Below are 16336 nucleotides of genomic sequence, written 5' to 3'. Positions count from 1 at the left end.
TACCTCTAACTGCTTCTGAGCAACTGGGAACTTTGTACTCATGGTCCAATTCTAGTCCTATTGTGGTCTTCAAATTTGATATTGTTCTTCCTACCTTTCTAGAACGTGAATCCCTTCTCAAACTGCAATAAATCCCATTTAAAATGAAGAAAAGGGCCAAGTTAAAATAAAAATAACACTGGAGCAAGACTTAGTAGCCCTGTCTTTTTTTTTTTTTATTGGACTAAGTGGCTTTATTAAGGGAAGCCAGGATGACAAAGGACTTAAGAGTTGGCGTTGGGTCCCTTCTTCTTGTCAAAAGTAGGCACAACATTGACAAAACGTCGGTTGTACTGCATATGCCGCTTAGCAAGGCCAGTCTTCTTCTTCTCCTGTTTAGCCACCTGGGGAGTCTGATCTCTCACTTTCCCAGCACAAGCCAAGGAACCATGGACTTTACCTCCAAGCATGTGGCCAGCTACTTCCAGAGTGGTCAGGGGCTCTACCCCACACTGGACCAGGATAGCCTCATCTTCCAGCGGAGTGCCTCCCAGGAGCACAACCTGATCTTCAGGGGCAATGCCCACCAGCGACGCTACATGAACCTTGATCTGCGAGACGGTCTCCTGGCCTGTCACCTCGAGGGTGTGCAGCTCCTGGGCGCGAACAAAAAGCTGCAAGACGGCAACTGTAATGCCAGCCAAGCTTCCGATTCCGTGAAGATGGAGCCAAGAAAGAGTAGCCCTGTCTTCTTACCTCACCTACATCAACATGTGATCTTGGGAAGACCACGTAACTCCTCTAAGCCAAAGTGTTCATAATATACAAAACAGGGCTCTAAGTTCCTTCCCTACCTACTTTTGTGCATTTGTGTCAGACTGGAAAAGATAATGAATATGATGGAGCTCAGATAATATAGAGAAAAATGAAGAGAGACTTAGTATATGGTTTTAAAACATTAGGCAGAAGTCAAAGGCAGGGGACTAGGTTTAATTTTGGTTATGCATTAACTATGTTCCCCGAGGCCATCTGGACACTACTGTACAACATCCAAATACTCATTAAAACTGATGTGAAGAAAGAGTAAACAGCGAGGGATGCTGAAGCTGCTTTTTCAAGATTGTGCAGCCAGTGTGCAATGAGGTCAGTTTTCAAACTACACCTGAGTGACTTTGGAGGCTGGTGCTCCTGCTGCCCTGAATTATCCTAACCAACCCCACACTTGGCATGTGCAAAGTTACTCATCTCTTTTTAACTACTTCTAAATGTTTATGCTCTAATTTCTTCTGGCCTGACCGTAGGAACAGGTACAATGCATTCCACAGACAAGACATCTCTCATTAGATCTTTGACCATCGAACCAGAAGTGTCGTCTACTTCATATACTTGCTGGGAATCTGGGGAATGCCGAACAATTCAGTTTCTTCTTTCAGATATCCATGTTCTCCCAAGCCATGGCTGTACGCTATTGCTCTCACAATTCTGAGAACGCTTCCCTCTCTGCAAGAAGCTCCAGCTCATTGACGAGTGCTTTATAAATCTGAGGGCAGCTCCCCATCCTGTCGGTAATGGAATAATCGCTGAAAGAGACGGAGTCTGAGCCAGTTTGAGAGAATTTCATCTGCTTTCATTCTCCCCTGCTCTAATGGAGGGCTCCTGTAGACTCCAGTTTATCGCAGTCTCAAAGCCGATGGAGTTAAAGCAGCTGGTCAATTTAAACAGGAGCAGTGAGATGTTACTGTAGTCTGAGACAGTGCTAATAAACTTTAATAGATTTCAGCTAACAATTTGGTATAAATTAGACATCACCCTGCTGCTGAGATAATATCTCTTGGCACTGAATAACAGAAAATCAAGCTCTGTGAGTGATGTGCTTCAAAGCACCTTCATTGAGCCTCTGGATTCAGGCAGATTTCACAATTGATTACCACTTAGTCTTCCCTAGGTGTTAAGAAGACAGAACACCGCTCCAAAGTGCACCCCCAAAGGGAGTCCAGAGTTTGTCTCCTATTGAAGAAAGTCTCTTTGTTTACATAAGAAGTGTTTTCAATTTAAAAGCAGAGGGCAAAGCGGTGAGGAACCTCTAAGGAGGGAAGCCAGGAGTCAGGACGTTAGATAATTCTCTCGAGGGCGCATGTTCATAATTTTCTGGAATATTTTTAAATGCTCACCAATGCGTTCTTTTCAATTTTGTTCTGTTTCACAACTATTTGAAGGCAAGCTCTGCAATTCAAACAAGATTAAGTACATGGACTTAAAGCAGTATGTGGTTCTGGTCTCGACCTGGATTAAGCTAATTTTTAAGGTCATATGTATAGTATCAATGTCCCTTGACACCCTGGACAGTCGTTTATCACTCCTGAACTTCTCTTCCTGTGCCTATCTGTCTTGCCAAGATGTGAAGGGATAGAAAAAGAAAGAATCCCTAACTGTGCTGAATAAACACAAATTTTGGAATTTAATTGGTTACACGTAACCTTTTGGTGGTCCAGTTTACTTTGAACTTCTAAGTTCAAGGATGCCAAAATGAATTTGTGAAACTTACAGAAGTTCTTTGCTACAGACAAATCAGCCATATTTAGATCCCCTGATAGCTACCATGCTCCTATCCCTCCTATACGTATGGGAATGTTGTAGATTATCATAAACACACTTTACAAAGTCAGTACTGCAACTTTTCTGTTAAGCTTTACCTTGGTCACAAAATATCCCCCAGAACTCAGCACAGGGTCAACATTATTGGAGCATTTATTCCACGGCATCAAATACACATTTTTCTCCAGAGTTTAATATCTCTGAGGTCAAGAAGTCTCTCATTATTAACAACAAGCCAGAATTGAGCTAAACGCCTCTTTTTCCTTCTTCATAGCACACACTTTAGCAGTACACTGTGCAGTTTAGGAATTCCTAGATGTGTTAGCCTCTCCTAACAACAAGCCCAAAGTGGGTGGGAAGAAGCTTCACCATCTTTACCTCCAAGGTGCACTCTGGTTACACTTTCTCTGAGACAATTCCTGTCATCCCTATCCATTGTCCAGCTTTCAGATGCACAGCAGTTAATTGGAAAGACCATGGGATGATAAGAGGTGCTTTAGTCTTTAAACTACCATCACCCACGAGGACTTTACTGAGGTCCCTGACAGCAGATTTTCCTCATTGCTATATGCATGCAGATCTCCTGATTGCTGATACCAATGGTGTTGATTGTGGGTCCAAGAAAGAGGAAATTGTTGGAAACTGAATATTTTCTCCATCTGTCATGGTGTTGAGGGTCTTACTCTCTTTCCCTGACCCTTCTTCACCTTTCCAAGCATGATGTCCCATTTCAAGTAGTATTTTCTTCTAGAAACATGTCCAAAGTATCACTCTCTGCTGCAGATCGAGGGTTCCAAAGAATGGAATAATTTTATAATTATTAATAATAAGACAAACAGCCAGGAATGTGATAGAGCAGAGAGCATAAAACAGGGGGCCAGTAGTTCTCGACTGAAGACCCCAAGCCAAGCTTCTCTGTGTCTTTATTGAAAATTATCAGGAAGTAAATCACAAAGAGAATTCAATGCAAATGAAGCCAAGCTCTTTCTTTTGAAAACCTTCTGCTTGACTCAGGAAGGAGGGGTACACAAATGCAAGAATTTGGTTTACCCCCAACTATTAACCTTGATGCCTCAGGGTGAACTCTAGCTCAGAAAGTAACACCCCCTCTGTAGGGGGCCCCTTGCTGTCTCCTGTCTTGCAGGGAACAAACAGCTCATTTTCTAGGATCTGCCACAAGAGAAATCCCAACTTATATATCTGTAATTCCTTCAATTCCTGAACAAGGGTTTTCAAATAATGTTTGGTGTAGAGTTTGGCTTCCCATACTCTCTTTGCCTCCAAAGACCACTCTGGCTTCACTTTTCACAAGACATATCTGTTTGTTCTTCTGCCAATCCAGAGAATATTCAGTATTGTTCTCCAATACCAGAACTCAAAGGCATCACTTCTTCTTCTGCCACCCTTATTAACGGTCCAGCTTTTAGACACGTAGCAAATGATTGAAAAGACTAAGGCCTGAATTCGGTGCACTTATTCTTCAGATTGACATCATTGCTTTTCAGTACTCCAGAGAGATCCCTGACAGCTGACTTTACTAATAATGTAATGCATCCACTAATATCCTGACTCTCAAGGTTGTTGATTGTTGATCCAAGCAAGAGGAAATCACTGACAACTTCACTCCTTTCTCCAACTATCATGATGTTACTTATTGGCCCAATGGTGAAAATTTTTGTCTCCTGAATGCTGAGATGTAATCCATACTGAAGGCTATAGCCCTTGACCTTCTGTAGCAGTTTTTCAAGTCCTCCTCACTTTCAGTGAGCAAAGTTGTATCATCTGCACGGCACAAGTTATTGATGCATATTCCTCCAATCCTTATGTCATATTAATTTTCATTAAATCCAGCTTCATAAATTATTTGCTCAGTATACAGATTGGAAGGTCAGCTGTCAGGGGCCTCTCCAGAGTACTGCAGAGCAATGATGTCAGTCTAGAGACTAAGGTGTGCCTGATCCAGGCCATAGTCTTCGTAATTGCTTGCTATATGCATCAGAGAGCTGGACAATGACTAGGGATGACAGAAAGATAATTGATGCCTTTGAGCTGCATGGACTGCCAGAAGACCAAACAGGTTCACCCTAGAGAGGGTGAAACCAGGCTGCTCCTTGGACGTAAGGATTCTGAGGCTTTGTCTGACATACTTTAGTCATGTTACAAGGATGGACCAGTCCTTGGAGAGGAACATCATGCCTGGAAGGGTGGAGGGACAGAGAAAGAGCAAGAGAAGGTAGATGTGTCAGAGACAGTAAAGTTGGCACAGGATAGAGCAGGTTTTAAGGCTATTGTACAAAGGGTTCTTATGAATCACAAGTGACTCGACAGCACGTAACAGCAACAGCAACAGCAACAACAACAACAACAAATTGAATAGATGTGGAGCTAGGATACAACCCTGACACACACTTTTCCTAATTTTAAACCATGCAATGTTCCCTTGCTCCATTCAGAAAAAAGCATCTGGGTCTGGGTATAGATTTTGTATAGACACAATTAGGTTCCAAGATTCTTATTCTTCAACGTTAGCCATTGTTTGCTATAATGCAATCAGTCAAATGCCTTTTAATAAAAAAAACCAGATAGACATTCTTCTGGTATTCTCTGTTTTCAGCCAGAATCCTTCTGACATGGGCCTTATAATCTCTTCTAAATTCAGCATGAATTTCTGGAAATCCTCTATTAATGTACTGCACTAGCCATTTTGGGATGATCTTCAGCAATGTTTCGCTTGCCTGTGATATTAACAATATTGTTAAATAATTTGCATATTTTGTTAGATTATCTTTCTTGGAGATTGTCATAAATAGGGAACTTTCCCAGTCAGTTGGCCAGGCAGCTGTCCTCCAAATTTCCTGGCAAAGCCTGTCTAGGGTTGCATCTGTTAGTTGAAATATGTCCATTATTATCCTGTCAATTCCTGGAGCCTCCCCACAGCCCCCAACGTTTTCAACACAGGTCTAACCACTTACTTTATTACCGTTGGCTCTTGTTCACATAATACTTCCAGGAATTTTTCTGTGTCAATGAATTCTTTTTGGTACAATGACTCTTTGTTTTCCTTCCATTTCTTTTGATGCTTCCTGGATCATTCGAGATCTCTCCCAAAGCACTTCAAAGGACTGAAACTCAAGGCTTGAATTTGTGTTTCAGTTCTTTCTGCTTAATAAATCCCATGTAATCTCTTCCTCTTTAGTCTCTGGCTCTTTGCATATTTTATTATAATATTTATTGCATTAGTGACAAAGAACTATAACGAGAAATATACTGGGCTACTCTTTGGAAATGGAAATATTAGATGCAGAATGGAAATCAGTTGTATCTCTTCTGCCCTATCATTTAAAAGGTATTTGCTGTTTTAGAAAAGATTCTAAGACTGAGAACTTTGGCCCCTTTATGGGAAGGAGATAAGAAGCTATAGGCCAAGCATGGAGAGAAATTTCACAAGTATATTATGTTGTCATTTCTAGTGTTTAAACTATGGTCATGTTACTGTTAGTTTCTGTCTAGTTGACCCTACTCCATTGTTGTTTTTGTTGTTGTATACCATGCCATCAAAACGGACTCATGGCTGGCCCTCGAGTGGATTTTCAGAGGCAGTAAATTGCATGGGAGCGGATTGCCCCTCATCCAAAGCAGAAGCTGGTGGACTCTGATTCATAGTGACCTTATATGTAATAAAATGAAAGTGCGCTCCATTGTGTGCCTTTTTCAAGCTCAATCATACCACACAACTCCACTGTAGCCACTGTGTGAGTCCATCTCATTGAGAATTTCCTTCGATTTCACTAATCCTCTGCAAGTTTGATTTTCTTTTATCATCAATTATGATGTTCTTTTTCTAGTAACTAATCTGTCATGTACTACCTATTAAGAAGACATTTTGAAGCCCTCTCTGATGTTTATGAGAAAATATTTAAAACGATGTCATCAGTTAGGGGACTCTGCCATGAGCACAAGATAAAACAACGTCAGCAGACATGCTGGGTACTTATGATCCCTGAAACACTCGTTAGGATAATAGTGAATCTTCATGAAGAGAGAGGTGCTTACTTTCCAGAGGAATGATCCCATGGCACTCACCACTGTCCTGCACACATCCAGTCCTTCCTCCAAGCTCATCATGGCTATATGAGTGTCCTGAAATGAATTTGCACAACTTCTCAGCTTTGTGACAGACAAGCATTCACAGATCAATGGCTCCAAATTCATTCATTCTCTGCTATTAACTTTTGCTGAACATAGAGGGTGGCATCTTGGTTTGTCCCTTGGGGGCACTATTTCCCTGTTCTCTCTTTCCACTCCTCCCTTGCCTCAGTTGAAGAAATCAGATACTAAGGGAGCTCTGGTGGCCCAGTGGCAAGAAGCTGCACTGCAATCCCAGAGGTACATGGTTCGAATCCCCCAGATCCTCTCTGGAGAAGGAGGGACAATTTCCTCCTGTACCAGTTAGATCCGATTTGATGGCACACACACAAATAATAAAATAAAATTTAGAAAAAGAAATCAGATGCTATTTGCATGGGCGCCTCCCTCATGTCTGCGACCACAGCCTCCAGTAGGTTTCCAGAGAGGAAAGTAACACCAGCATAGAGCCTCGAGATGGTCCATTTTGATTCTCCTGCTTGGGAAAACTGCCCTTAACAAACACATTTGTTGCTCATACATTATCTGTTGGCTATGTAACCCATGTGCCCATCTGTTGAAATGGCAGTGTGCCTGGTCTCAGGCCCTGAAGCCAGACCCATTAAACCTAGGTGCCAATCACCAATGAGTCAGCTGTCGGGGACTGCACTTGTCTGGGGACCCTTCTCCTCAACTCCTCTGAAAGAGGACAGAAGCCTCCATCACAGTTCTGATCTTCTTATCTGGTACCTGGTCAGAGGCACAGATACATTGGGGTCCCATTCTCCAGCTTGGGATGAGAAAGGCTGGTCCTCTGGGAGAGGAGGCCCAGTCTAAGACTCCCTGTCAGAGGAAAGAGAGAAATGATGACTTGAGGATGTGTGCATAAATTGAATAGAATCCTGTCAGAATGTACTGAGGGTGGAGAGGACCCTGGATGTAGAGTGACTAAAACCATGTTCTTCCCTAGAATTCATGGGGGGGAGGGTGAGAGAGAGAGAAAGAGAGAGGGGTATTCTGTCTCTGTGTGTGTGTTTCATTGTCATTATATTATCAATTAATAAACAGTCCCAGTTTGGAAATATTGAACTTTTATTCCATAATGGTAAAGGAAAGATAGACCAAGTTTAACTTCTTCCAGCGTATTCTCATGTGTAATTGTGTTGGGGAATCTGTGAGACACTGAGAAGTATTTGTAAAGATTTTCTTTATGAGTCTATGTTCACATCTTTCTGTGATATTGAGGCAGCATTTTGCTCATTAGGATGGATCCTCCAGCTAGGAAAGTATCACCAGTCTTACTGGAACAGTCAATTCAGTCAAATTAGATAAGAGTATCTACTATAATATCAGTTTTACAGGGTCATGGCCTCAGTCAAAATAACTGTCACTGAGTGATTACTGTTGGGAGGCAGTCAAGTTCTGGGAAACTTGGTTGCGTATCAAAGCAGAGGGTCCCAAATGACTGAAGTCTTTAGACGTGATCTTGACATGCTAATGGCAAGTAGAACCCTGGTTTACTGGGCAGGAAAATGTAGACTACAGTTTAGGCCCTGGTGGAAGCCAAGTTTATTACTAATTAATCCACATTTTTTATAACAACTACTATTTACTGGATTTTTTCCCCCCTAAATTCTTTACATTTTTATTTTTACCAAAGGTGTTTAAACTTAGCACAGTGAGAAGTCAATGATAAGAGTACTTTACTGTTTGGCTTTCAAGAAATGGAAATTGACTTGAGTTGACTGGATTTAAGTACAATTTTTTTTTAAAGGATAAGAGCCCATAAACCCTAGCTTAAGAGATATGGCTAGGATACTAAAGGCTTGAATCAGTACTGTAATGATACAAGGAGTCTGGAGAACATACCTGGCTAGTTCTCTCCAACTGCTGGTAGGACAGTTCAAGGTGACTAATACAAAACGGGAGGGACCCCTGGCCATTCTACAAGTCTGCATAATCCTAAAGTTTTGGTCTCCACCAAGTGATAACAGAGATGATTAACTGATATGATTTCTTTGTGTTCCAATTGAAAACCTGAATAATAGATCATTGGTTAGACTCGGTGTTCAACTATAGTCCAGTTAGGTCTGATTGAAAGGAGAGGGGGTTTTTGGCTCACTGTCTATTCAGCTGGGATTATTATTGTTGTTGTTCAGTGCCGTCTAGTCATAGGAGACTCATAGCGACCCTATGAACGAAAGTCCTCGGCACTTGGTTGACTTTCATCATGTCTCCAGGTTCATAGGGTTTCCAGAGTCAAGCTATTTATGGAAGTGGATGCCACTCCTGCTTCCAAGCTTGTTTCAACCGGGGAGCGCCACCAAACACTGTCTACCACGTGTAACCATTATCACACTTGACACATCAGTGTCACAGTGTTCAGCTTCACAGCGACCACAAGTTGCCCCTGTACGGCAAGTGCACACCAAGGCTATATGACCTAGAAGACTGGGATTACCAAAGCAAAATCCCTGAGGAGAAACAAAGAATAGGGCCTTGAAGAAGGACTGTGGAGTAGAAAGAAGCTAATAGCAAGTAAAACGGAATTTGTAATATATTTATATATATTGGTTTTAGGTGCAATCGAATTGACTACAACTCAGAGTGATCCTATGAACAACAGATCTTAACCGTGCCTGATCTTACACCATTCTTAAAATGCCTGATATTATTTTTTATTATTATTATTATTATTATCACAGTCATTGTGTCAATCCATCTTGTTGAAGGGTTTCCTTTTTTTTTTTTTTTTGTAAATTCCCAGTGTGATGTCTCTTTTCAAGAAGTGGCCTCCCAACAATATACCCAAAGTAGTAAGACAAAGTTTCACCATCTTTGTTTCTAAGGGGCACCCTGGCTGTATTGCTTCTAAGACAAGTGAAGTCTTCCTCTTTGCAGTCCAAAACTGACCAAACATATACAATCAGGATGTATTAACAATTACTGATGACTGGAACGCAAAAGTTGGAAACAACAAGGAAGAAACAGTAGTTGGAAAGTATGGGCTTGGTGACAGAAATGAGGCCAAAGTTTGAATGACTAGATTTTGTGCACTCAATGATTTATTTATAGCAAACACTTTTTAAAAAAGTACACACATGGCAGCATTATACGTGGACCTCATCTGATGAATTGCACAGAAATCAGACTGAGTTTATTTGCAGAAAGAATGCTTGCAGAAGTGCAATATCTACAGTCAAAACCAGACCAGATGCCCATTGTGGAACAGACTATCTATTAATCATGTGCAAGTTTAAATTGAAGCTGAATAAAATTAAAACTAGTAGGTCATATGGAAATATGAACTTGGGTCTATCTCAATTGAATATTAGAAACATCTCAAAAACAGGTATGAAGCATTGAATACCAATGATCGAAGACCAGAGAGACTGTGGAAGGCTATCAAGGATATCACCCATAAGAGAACAAAAGGTCATTATAAAGAAAGAGAAGGGAAAAAAATATAAAAATGGATGTCAGAAGAGAATATGAAAGATGCATTAGAGTTTAAGAAGCCAAAACAAAAGGAAGAGATGTCAAAGTAAAAGAGCTGAACAAAGATTTCATAGAGCAGTACAATAAAATAAAGCAAAATATTAGAAAAAAACCTGCAAAGAGCTTGACTCATCGAATAGAAAGGAAAGAACTTGCTTGACATTTCTCAACTGAAAGAATTGAGGAACAGATTCAAGCCTCACGTTGCAATATTGAGAGATGCTATGGACACAATTGTGAATGATCCAGGAAGCATCATAAGAAGGTGGAAGGGATGCACAGAATCACTTGTACCAAAAGCAATTAGTTGACATTGCAAAATTTCAAGCAGTACCATATGAACATGAGCCAAACGTAATAAAGGGTGAAGCTCAAGCTGCGCTAAGTCACCAGCAAAAATATAACAGCCCCATGAATTGATTCAACACCAATGGAAATGTTTCCACTAACAGATGCAGCACTGGATGTGTTCACCAGTTTGTGAAAGGAAATTTGGAGGATCAATTGATTGGAAAAGATGTATATTTGTCTCTATTCCAAAGAAAGTTGATCCAACAGAATGTGTAAATTCTCAAGCAATATTATTAATAGCTCGTGCAAGCAAAATATTGTTGAAGATCATTCAAAACCAGCTAAAGCTGTACATTGACAGGGAACTATCAGAAGTGGAAGGCAGCTATAGATGAGGCCATGACACCAGAAATATCATGCTGATACCAGATTGTCCTGGCTGAAAGCCAAGAATACCAGAAGGATGTCTGTTTGTGTTTTATTTTCTATGAAAAGGCATTTGACTGTGTGAATCATAACAAATTGTGGCTAATATGGAGAAGGATGGGAATTCCAGAACACTAAATTGTGCTAATACAAAATCTATATCTAGACCAAGAGGTTGTTGTCTGAAACAAACAAGGGAACACTGCGTTGTTTAAAATCAGAAAGGGTATGCATCAGGGTTGTATCCTTTCTCCACTTCTATTTAATATGTATGCTGAGCAAGTAAGTCATGAAGCTTGAGTCTCTGAAGAAAATTGTGGCATCAGGATTGGAGGAAGGCTCACCTGTGTTCTACAGAGATGACACAACTTTGCATGCTGACAGTGAGGAGGACATGGAAAGTTTGCTGCAGAAGATCAAGGACTGCAGTCTTCAGTGTGTATTACATCTCAACATCAAGAAAGCAAAGTCCTCACTATAGGACCAATAGTCAACATTATGATATATGGGGGAAAGTATTGACACTGGCAATAATTTAATCTTCGTCAGATCAACAATCAACACTTTTGGTATCAATAGGCAAAAAATCAGGAAGCATATTGCATTTGTCAAGTCTGCTGTCAGGGATCTCTTAAAAATACTGAAGAGCAATGATGCCAGTTTGAAGACTAAGGTGTGCCTGGTTCAAGCAATGATCTTCTCGATCACTTGATGTGCATCAGAGAGCTAGACAATGAATAAGGATGACAGAAAAAGAATTGATGCCTTTGATGCCTTTGAGGTGGGGTTCTGGAAAAGAATACTGACTATTCTATGGACTGCCATGTGAACGAATAAGTCTTGGTGAAGGTGCAGCCAGAGTCCTCCCTAAAGGCAAGGATAGCAAAGCTTCATCTTTCATGCTTTGGACATGTAGCTAGGTGCTGCTGGAAAGGGATATCATGTTTAGAAAAATGGAGGGTCAGTGAAGGAGAGAAAGACCCCCAATGAGATGGATTGACAGGGTTACTGCAGCAACAGGTTCAATTATTTCAGAGACAGTGAGGACGGCACAGAGTAGAGCAGTGTTCGGTTTGACTAGTCATAGGATCACTATGAGTCACACTCGACAGAACCTAACAACAACCACAACCACAACATATTTAACATTTTGATAAAAATTCTTTATGTCCTCATTGGGGTCCATGATTTTTCCCCCAAAAAATCTACATGTTCATTGAGTTTGAAAATCCTGGCCTTAGTAAAAAAAAAAAAAAAATCAAGATCTAGACATAAGAATATTTTTTATTTATTTTTAATTTTTTTATTTTTTTTTTAGTGAGGAAAGAAGAGTTTGGTAGAATAATGTTAAATTTCTGGTAAGACTCCAAGAAGTGTAAAATCTGCTAGAAACAAACAAAATAAGCAAACAGCTAAAGCAGCTACCACTGGGTTGACTGACTTCTAGAGACCCCTTGTGAGTCAGAGCAGAACTACGCTCCCCATAGGGTTTCCGTTACTGAGGTTTTGCTAGATCACGAGGTCTTTCTTGCTAGGTGACTGTGGATTCATTTTGATTGCCAACTTTTCCATTAGTAGTGAAGCCTGGGAACTATTTAAACTACCAAGGGATCCCAAATCTCTAAAAGTTTAAAAGAACAAGCTTCAATGGTGCTTATACACGATTCCCTCATGACAATGGCACGCAGGTCCTACCTTTTAAGATAGAGAGTAAGTTACTAGTCTCAAAATCCCTTGGGAAGGAGTGCAATTAACTCAACACAGCCAGTTTCCCTTCCAACAATGGAAGGAATTGCTGATTCTTGGGTCATGTTTCTGATAAAACAGCTACTTTGTATTCAAGAGCCATGTTCTATGAAAACTACTTATCTTTAAACCCTAAACTTTTCACTTGGTACATATAAAAAAACAAAAATGCTCAGCAATTGAGAAGCCTGCAAAGAGCCTACAAGCTTCTCTATTTGTATTCTCAGTCTCGTAGGAGTGGAATTGTGGCATGCTTTCATATTTGCCTCTCCTCTTTTCGGTTACTAACGCAAAGCTGAATTTTCCTGCAATAAATATGGTGTTCTGGGGGTCCAACATTTAAGCACTGGACTGCTAACCAAAACATTAGAAGTCTGAACACACACAGTGAATCCTCAAAGGAGAGACATGGCAAACTGCTCCTGTAAAGATTTCCGCCTACACAACTGTATGGACAGTGCTCTGCTCTCATATTAGGTCACTCTGAATCAAAATAAACATCCTAGAAATATGTTGTCATGTACCGTCAAGTCAGAATTGATGAACAATCAACTGAAAAGTCAGAAAACCAAAACCACTGCTCTCCAGTTGATGGAGATTCATGGTGACCCCATATGTTTCAGGGTAGAACTGCTCCACACACTTGGCTGGACTGTGATGTTTATGAAAGCAGATTACCAGAACTTTCTTCCATAGCACTCTTGCTGGATGGATTCAAATTGCCAATCTTAAGGCTAAGAGCCAATTGCAAACCACTTGCAGCATTAACGACATAGGGTGCACAAACTGTGTAAATGATTGGCAGGATCACAGATTATGTTACTAAGTCTTGATGAAGGAGAGGAGGTTAAAAAAAATAGTTGGGCTTTCACAGTGAGCTTGAGATAAAAAGAATGTTTGCTCAAGACTTATACTACCCAAGCAGATATATGCAAACCCATGTTTATTGTGGTTTTGTTCGCAATAGCAAAGACCTGGAAACAACCCAAGTGCCCATCAACAAACAAATGGATAGAGAAGTTCTGGTATATTCACACCATGGAATACTATGCAGCATTCAAAAACAAGGAACTTACAAAATATTATGCAAAGTGGATGACTCTAGAGGACATTATGCTGAGTAAAATAGCTCAGTCACAAAAGGACAGATACTGCATATTGTCACTATTATGAAACAGGACTGACATCCGGGTTGAGGGAAGACAGAGAAGGAGGGGAGGAGTGATGTATACGGCACTGAAACAGATGAGGTAGAGAAATGCTTAAAAGGGAGATATGATTGGGTATTCTTGTCATTACAGAAATCCGGAATGAGGGCTGCACAGTGGAGTGAACTTGAGGGGAGGGAGATTGCAATACAATGAAAGAGTTTTACTTTTCAAGGAGAAGAGTGAATTGAGGGAGAGGGGGATGGGCAGGGAGAAAAGTGCAACAATGAAGGACTGGAAACCCTAAGTCTCTGTAAACTTTCATTAAAATTAATTTTAATTTTTTTTAAAAGACACTAATGAAAGTATCATTTCTGACACACAGCAAGAGAAAAGCTGTCACCGGAATAAAACATATGCTGCTTTTCAGACGACACACCAGGGAGAGTGGGCAGGGACAGTGGAAACAAATGAGTACCGATGTCTCCAAGTGTCTCTTTGCACCCAGCTCCAGATCGGAAGAACCATTCAAATGAGGGAGAGGACAAAGGGCAGGTGTGTTAGTCTAGGAGGAGATGGCCAGTGAAATATATTTGCTTTGTTTGCTTTGTGCATCATCACTGACCTCTGTCACTTGTCATTTTCAAGGCACGCTGTGTACATCCCTGGCCCATTGCTTTTTAGGTAAACATTAAACAGACTGTGCATTGAGCACAGCCAAAGCCTTTGATAATTCATCAGCGGTGGCAAACCTGAGTGTTTTCATGCGATGCAAATTGCTTTGGCTTCCACACTGTTCCTGTTGATTCAAGTGCTGATGGTAAATAGCCTTTCTTGGGATTACTATCAAGTATTCATTTTAACAACATTAATATACAATGTATTATCCCACTTTACGTTATGCTACATGACTTATCCACAGAATTGGCCCTTTGGTGATTACTGTTTATTCATTCTAATTGTATGTGTCTGAAATTCCCAGATTAATGGGACCTAGACTAGGAAAAGACTGCATAGAAGAATCATTTATGGAGATGGCAGCAACATCTGAAAAATCTGTATCTTCTAGTGGAGAAAAGAGGGCTCAGAGATAGTGGATTCAAACAAGTATCCTCTCCTGAGGATTTTCTGATACTATTGTTCTGAGGAAATAGCTGTAGTTAATACATCCACAATGCTAACACTTTGTCATGGATTCAACTGTGTTCCCCTAAATATGTGTCAACTTGTCTAGGACATGATTCTCAGGATTATGTAATTATCCTCTAAGTTATGTTGTAAATGTTAACCTCTATGGTGTTAATGAGATAGATTAGAGGCAATTATTTAGTCAGCCTCTATGATGTGATCTAGAATGTGACCAATCAATTGTAACAGGATTAGAGTGGGATGTAACATCATCAATCAAAACACTCAGCTGAGGCATGGCATCTTTAAAAGATAAAGAGAGAGAGTGAAGGATTAGTGAGAGGAACCTCAGTATTACCGAGAAAGAAGAGCCAGGAATAGAGCATGATCTCAGAACCCAGGTTCCTGTGCTAGGAATCTCCATTACACAGGGAAGGCCAAGATACACAGAGATCAAGGCATGTCAGGCCTACTAATACTGAAGACAAAAAAATCAGCGCAGAAAGAAAGCCCTTTCCTAGAGCTGGCATGCTGAATTTGGACAGCTGGCCTCCTACTAAACTAAGAGAAAAATCTCTGTTCGTTAAAGGCATCCATTTTTTATATTTCCATTATAGCAGCAAAATGTCAAGAAGACAAAGATTCTCACCACTGGACCAACTGGCAACATCAGGATGGATGGCGAAGAGATTGAGATTGTTCACAGCTTCAGTTTGCTCGGCTCCACAGTCAACACTCTTGGCAGCAGCAGTCAGGAAATCAAAAAGCGTATCGCAATGGGAAAGTCTGCTGTTAGGGACCTCTCTAAAGTACTCAAGAGCAACGGTGTCTCTCTGGAGACTAAGGTGCGCCTGATACAGGCCATGGTTTTTTCAATCGCTTGTTATGCATCAGAGAGTTGGACAATGACTAGAGAGGACAGAAGGAAAGTTGATGCCTTTGAGCTGTGGTGCTGGAGAAGAGTACTAAATGTACCATGGACTGCCAGGAAAACAAACAGATTCATCTTGGAGAGGATTAAACCAAGCTACTCCTTGGAGGCAAGGATTCTGGGGCTTCGTCTGACATACTTTGGACATGTTGCCAGGAGGGACGGGTCCTTGGAGAGGGACATCATGGTTGGGAGGGTGGAGGGACAGCGCAGGAGGGGAAGACCCTCTATGAGATGGATTGATTTGGTGACTGGGGTAATCGGGATGGGTGTGTCAGAGGCAGTGCGGTTGGCGCAGGACAGAGCAAGGTTTAGGGCTGTTGTGCATAGGGTCACTATGAGTCGCAAACGACTCGATGGCACATAACAACAACAGCAGCAGCAGCAGCAGCAGCAGCAATATATAACTAAGACATACTCCCTTATGGTAATTTTCACTCATAAAGGTTGTTTTAATTGATTGATGTCC

At 40.9% G+C, this 16336-nt stretch overlaps 1 protein-coding gene across 1 annotated transcript in view; it reads right to left on the bottom strand.

Moving 5' to 3' along the window:
* Positions 1-263: 263 nt before the first annotated feature.
* LOC102870071 overlaps positions 264-16336 on the bottom strand; it is a 123438-nt gene continuing 107365 nt past the window's right edge. The window contains exon 3 of the mRNA XM_006897135.1: positions 264-653. Coding sequence (XP_006897197.1) covers positions 264-653 — 390 coding nt within the window. The remainder of the gene's footprint in view (positions 654-16336) is intronic.

This window comes from Elephantulus edwardii, unplaced genomic scaffold (genome assembly GCF_000299155.1).
Source record: "Elephantulus edwardii isolate Elephantulus edwardi_28Jun2011 unplaced genomic scaffold, EleEdw1.0 scaffold00201, whole genome shotgun sequence".
NCBI lineage: Eukaryota > Metazoa > Chordata > Mammalia > Macroscelidea > Macroscelididae > Elephantulus > Elephantulus edwardii.
Note: the sequence above shows the minus strand (reverse complement) of the source record. Positions and strands in the feature narration are given on the sequence as shown.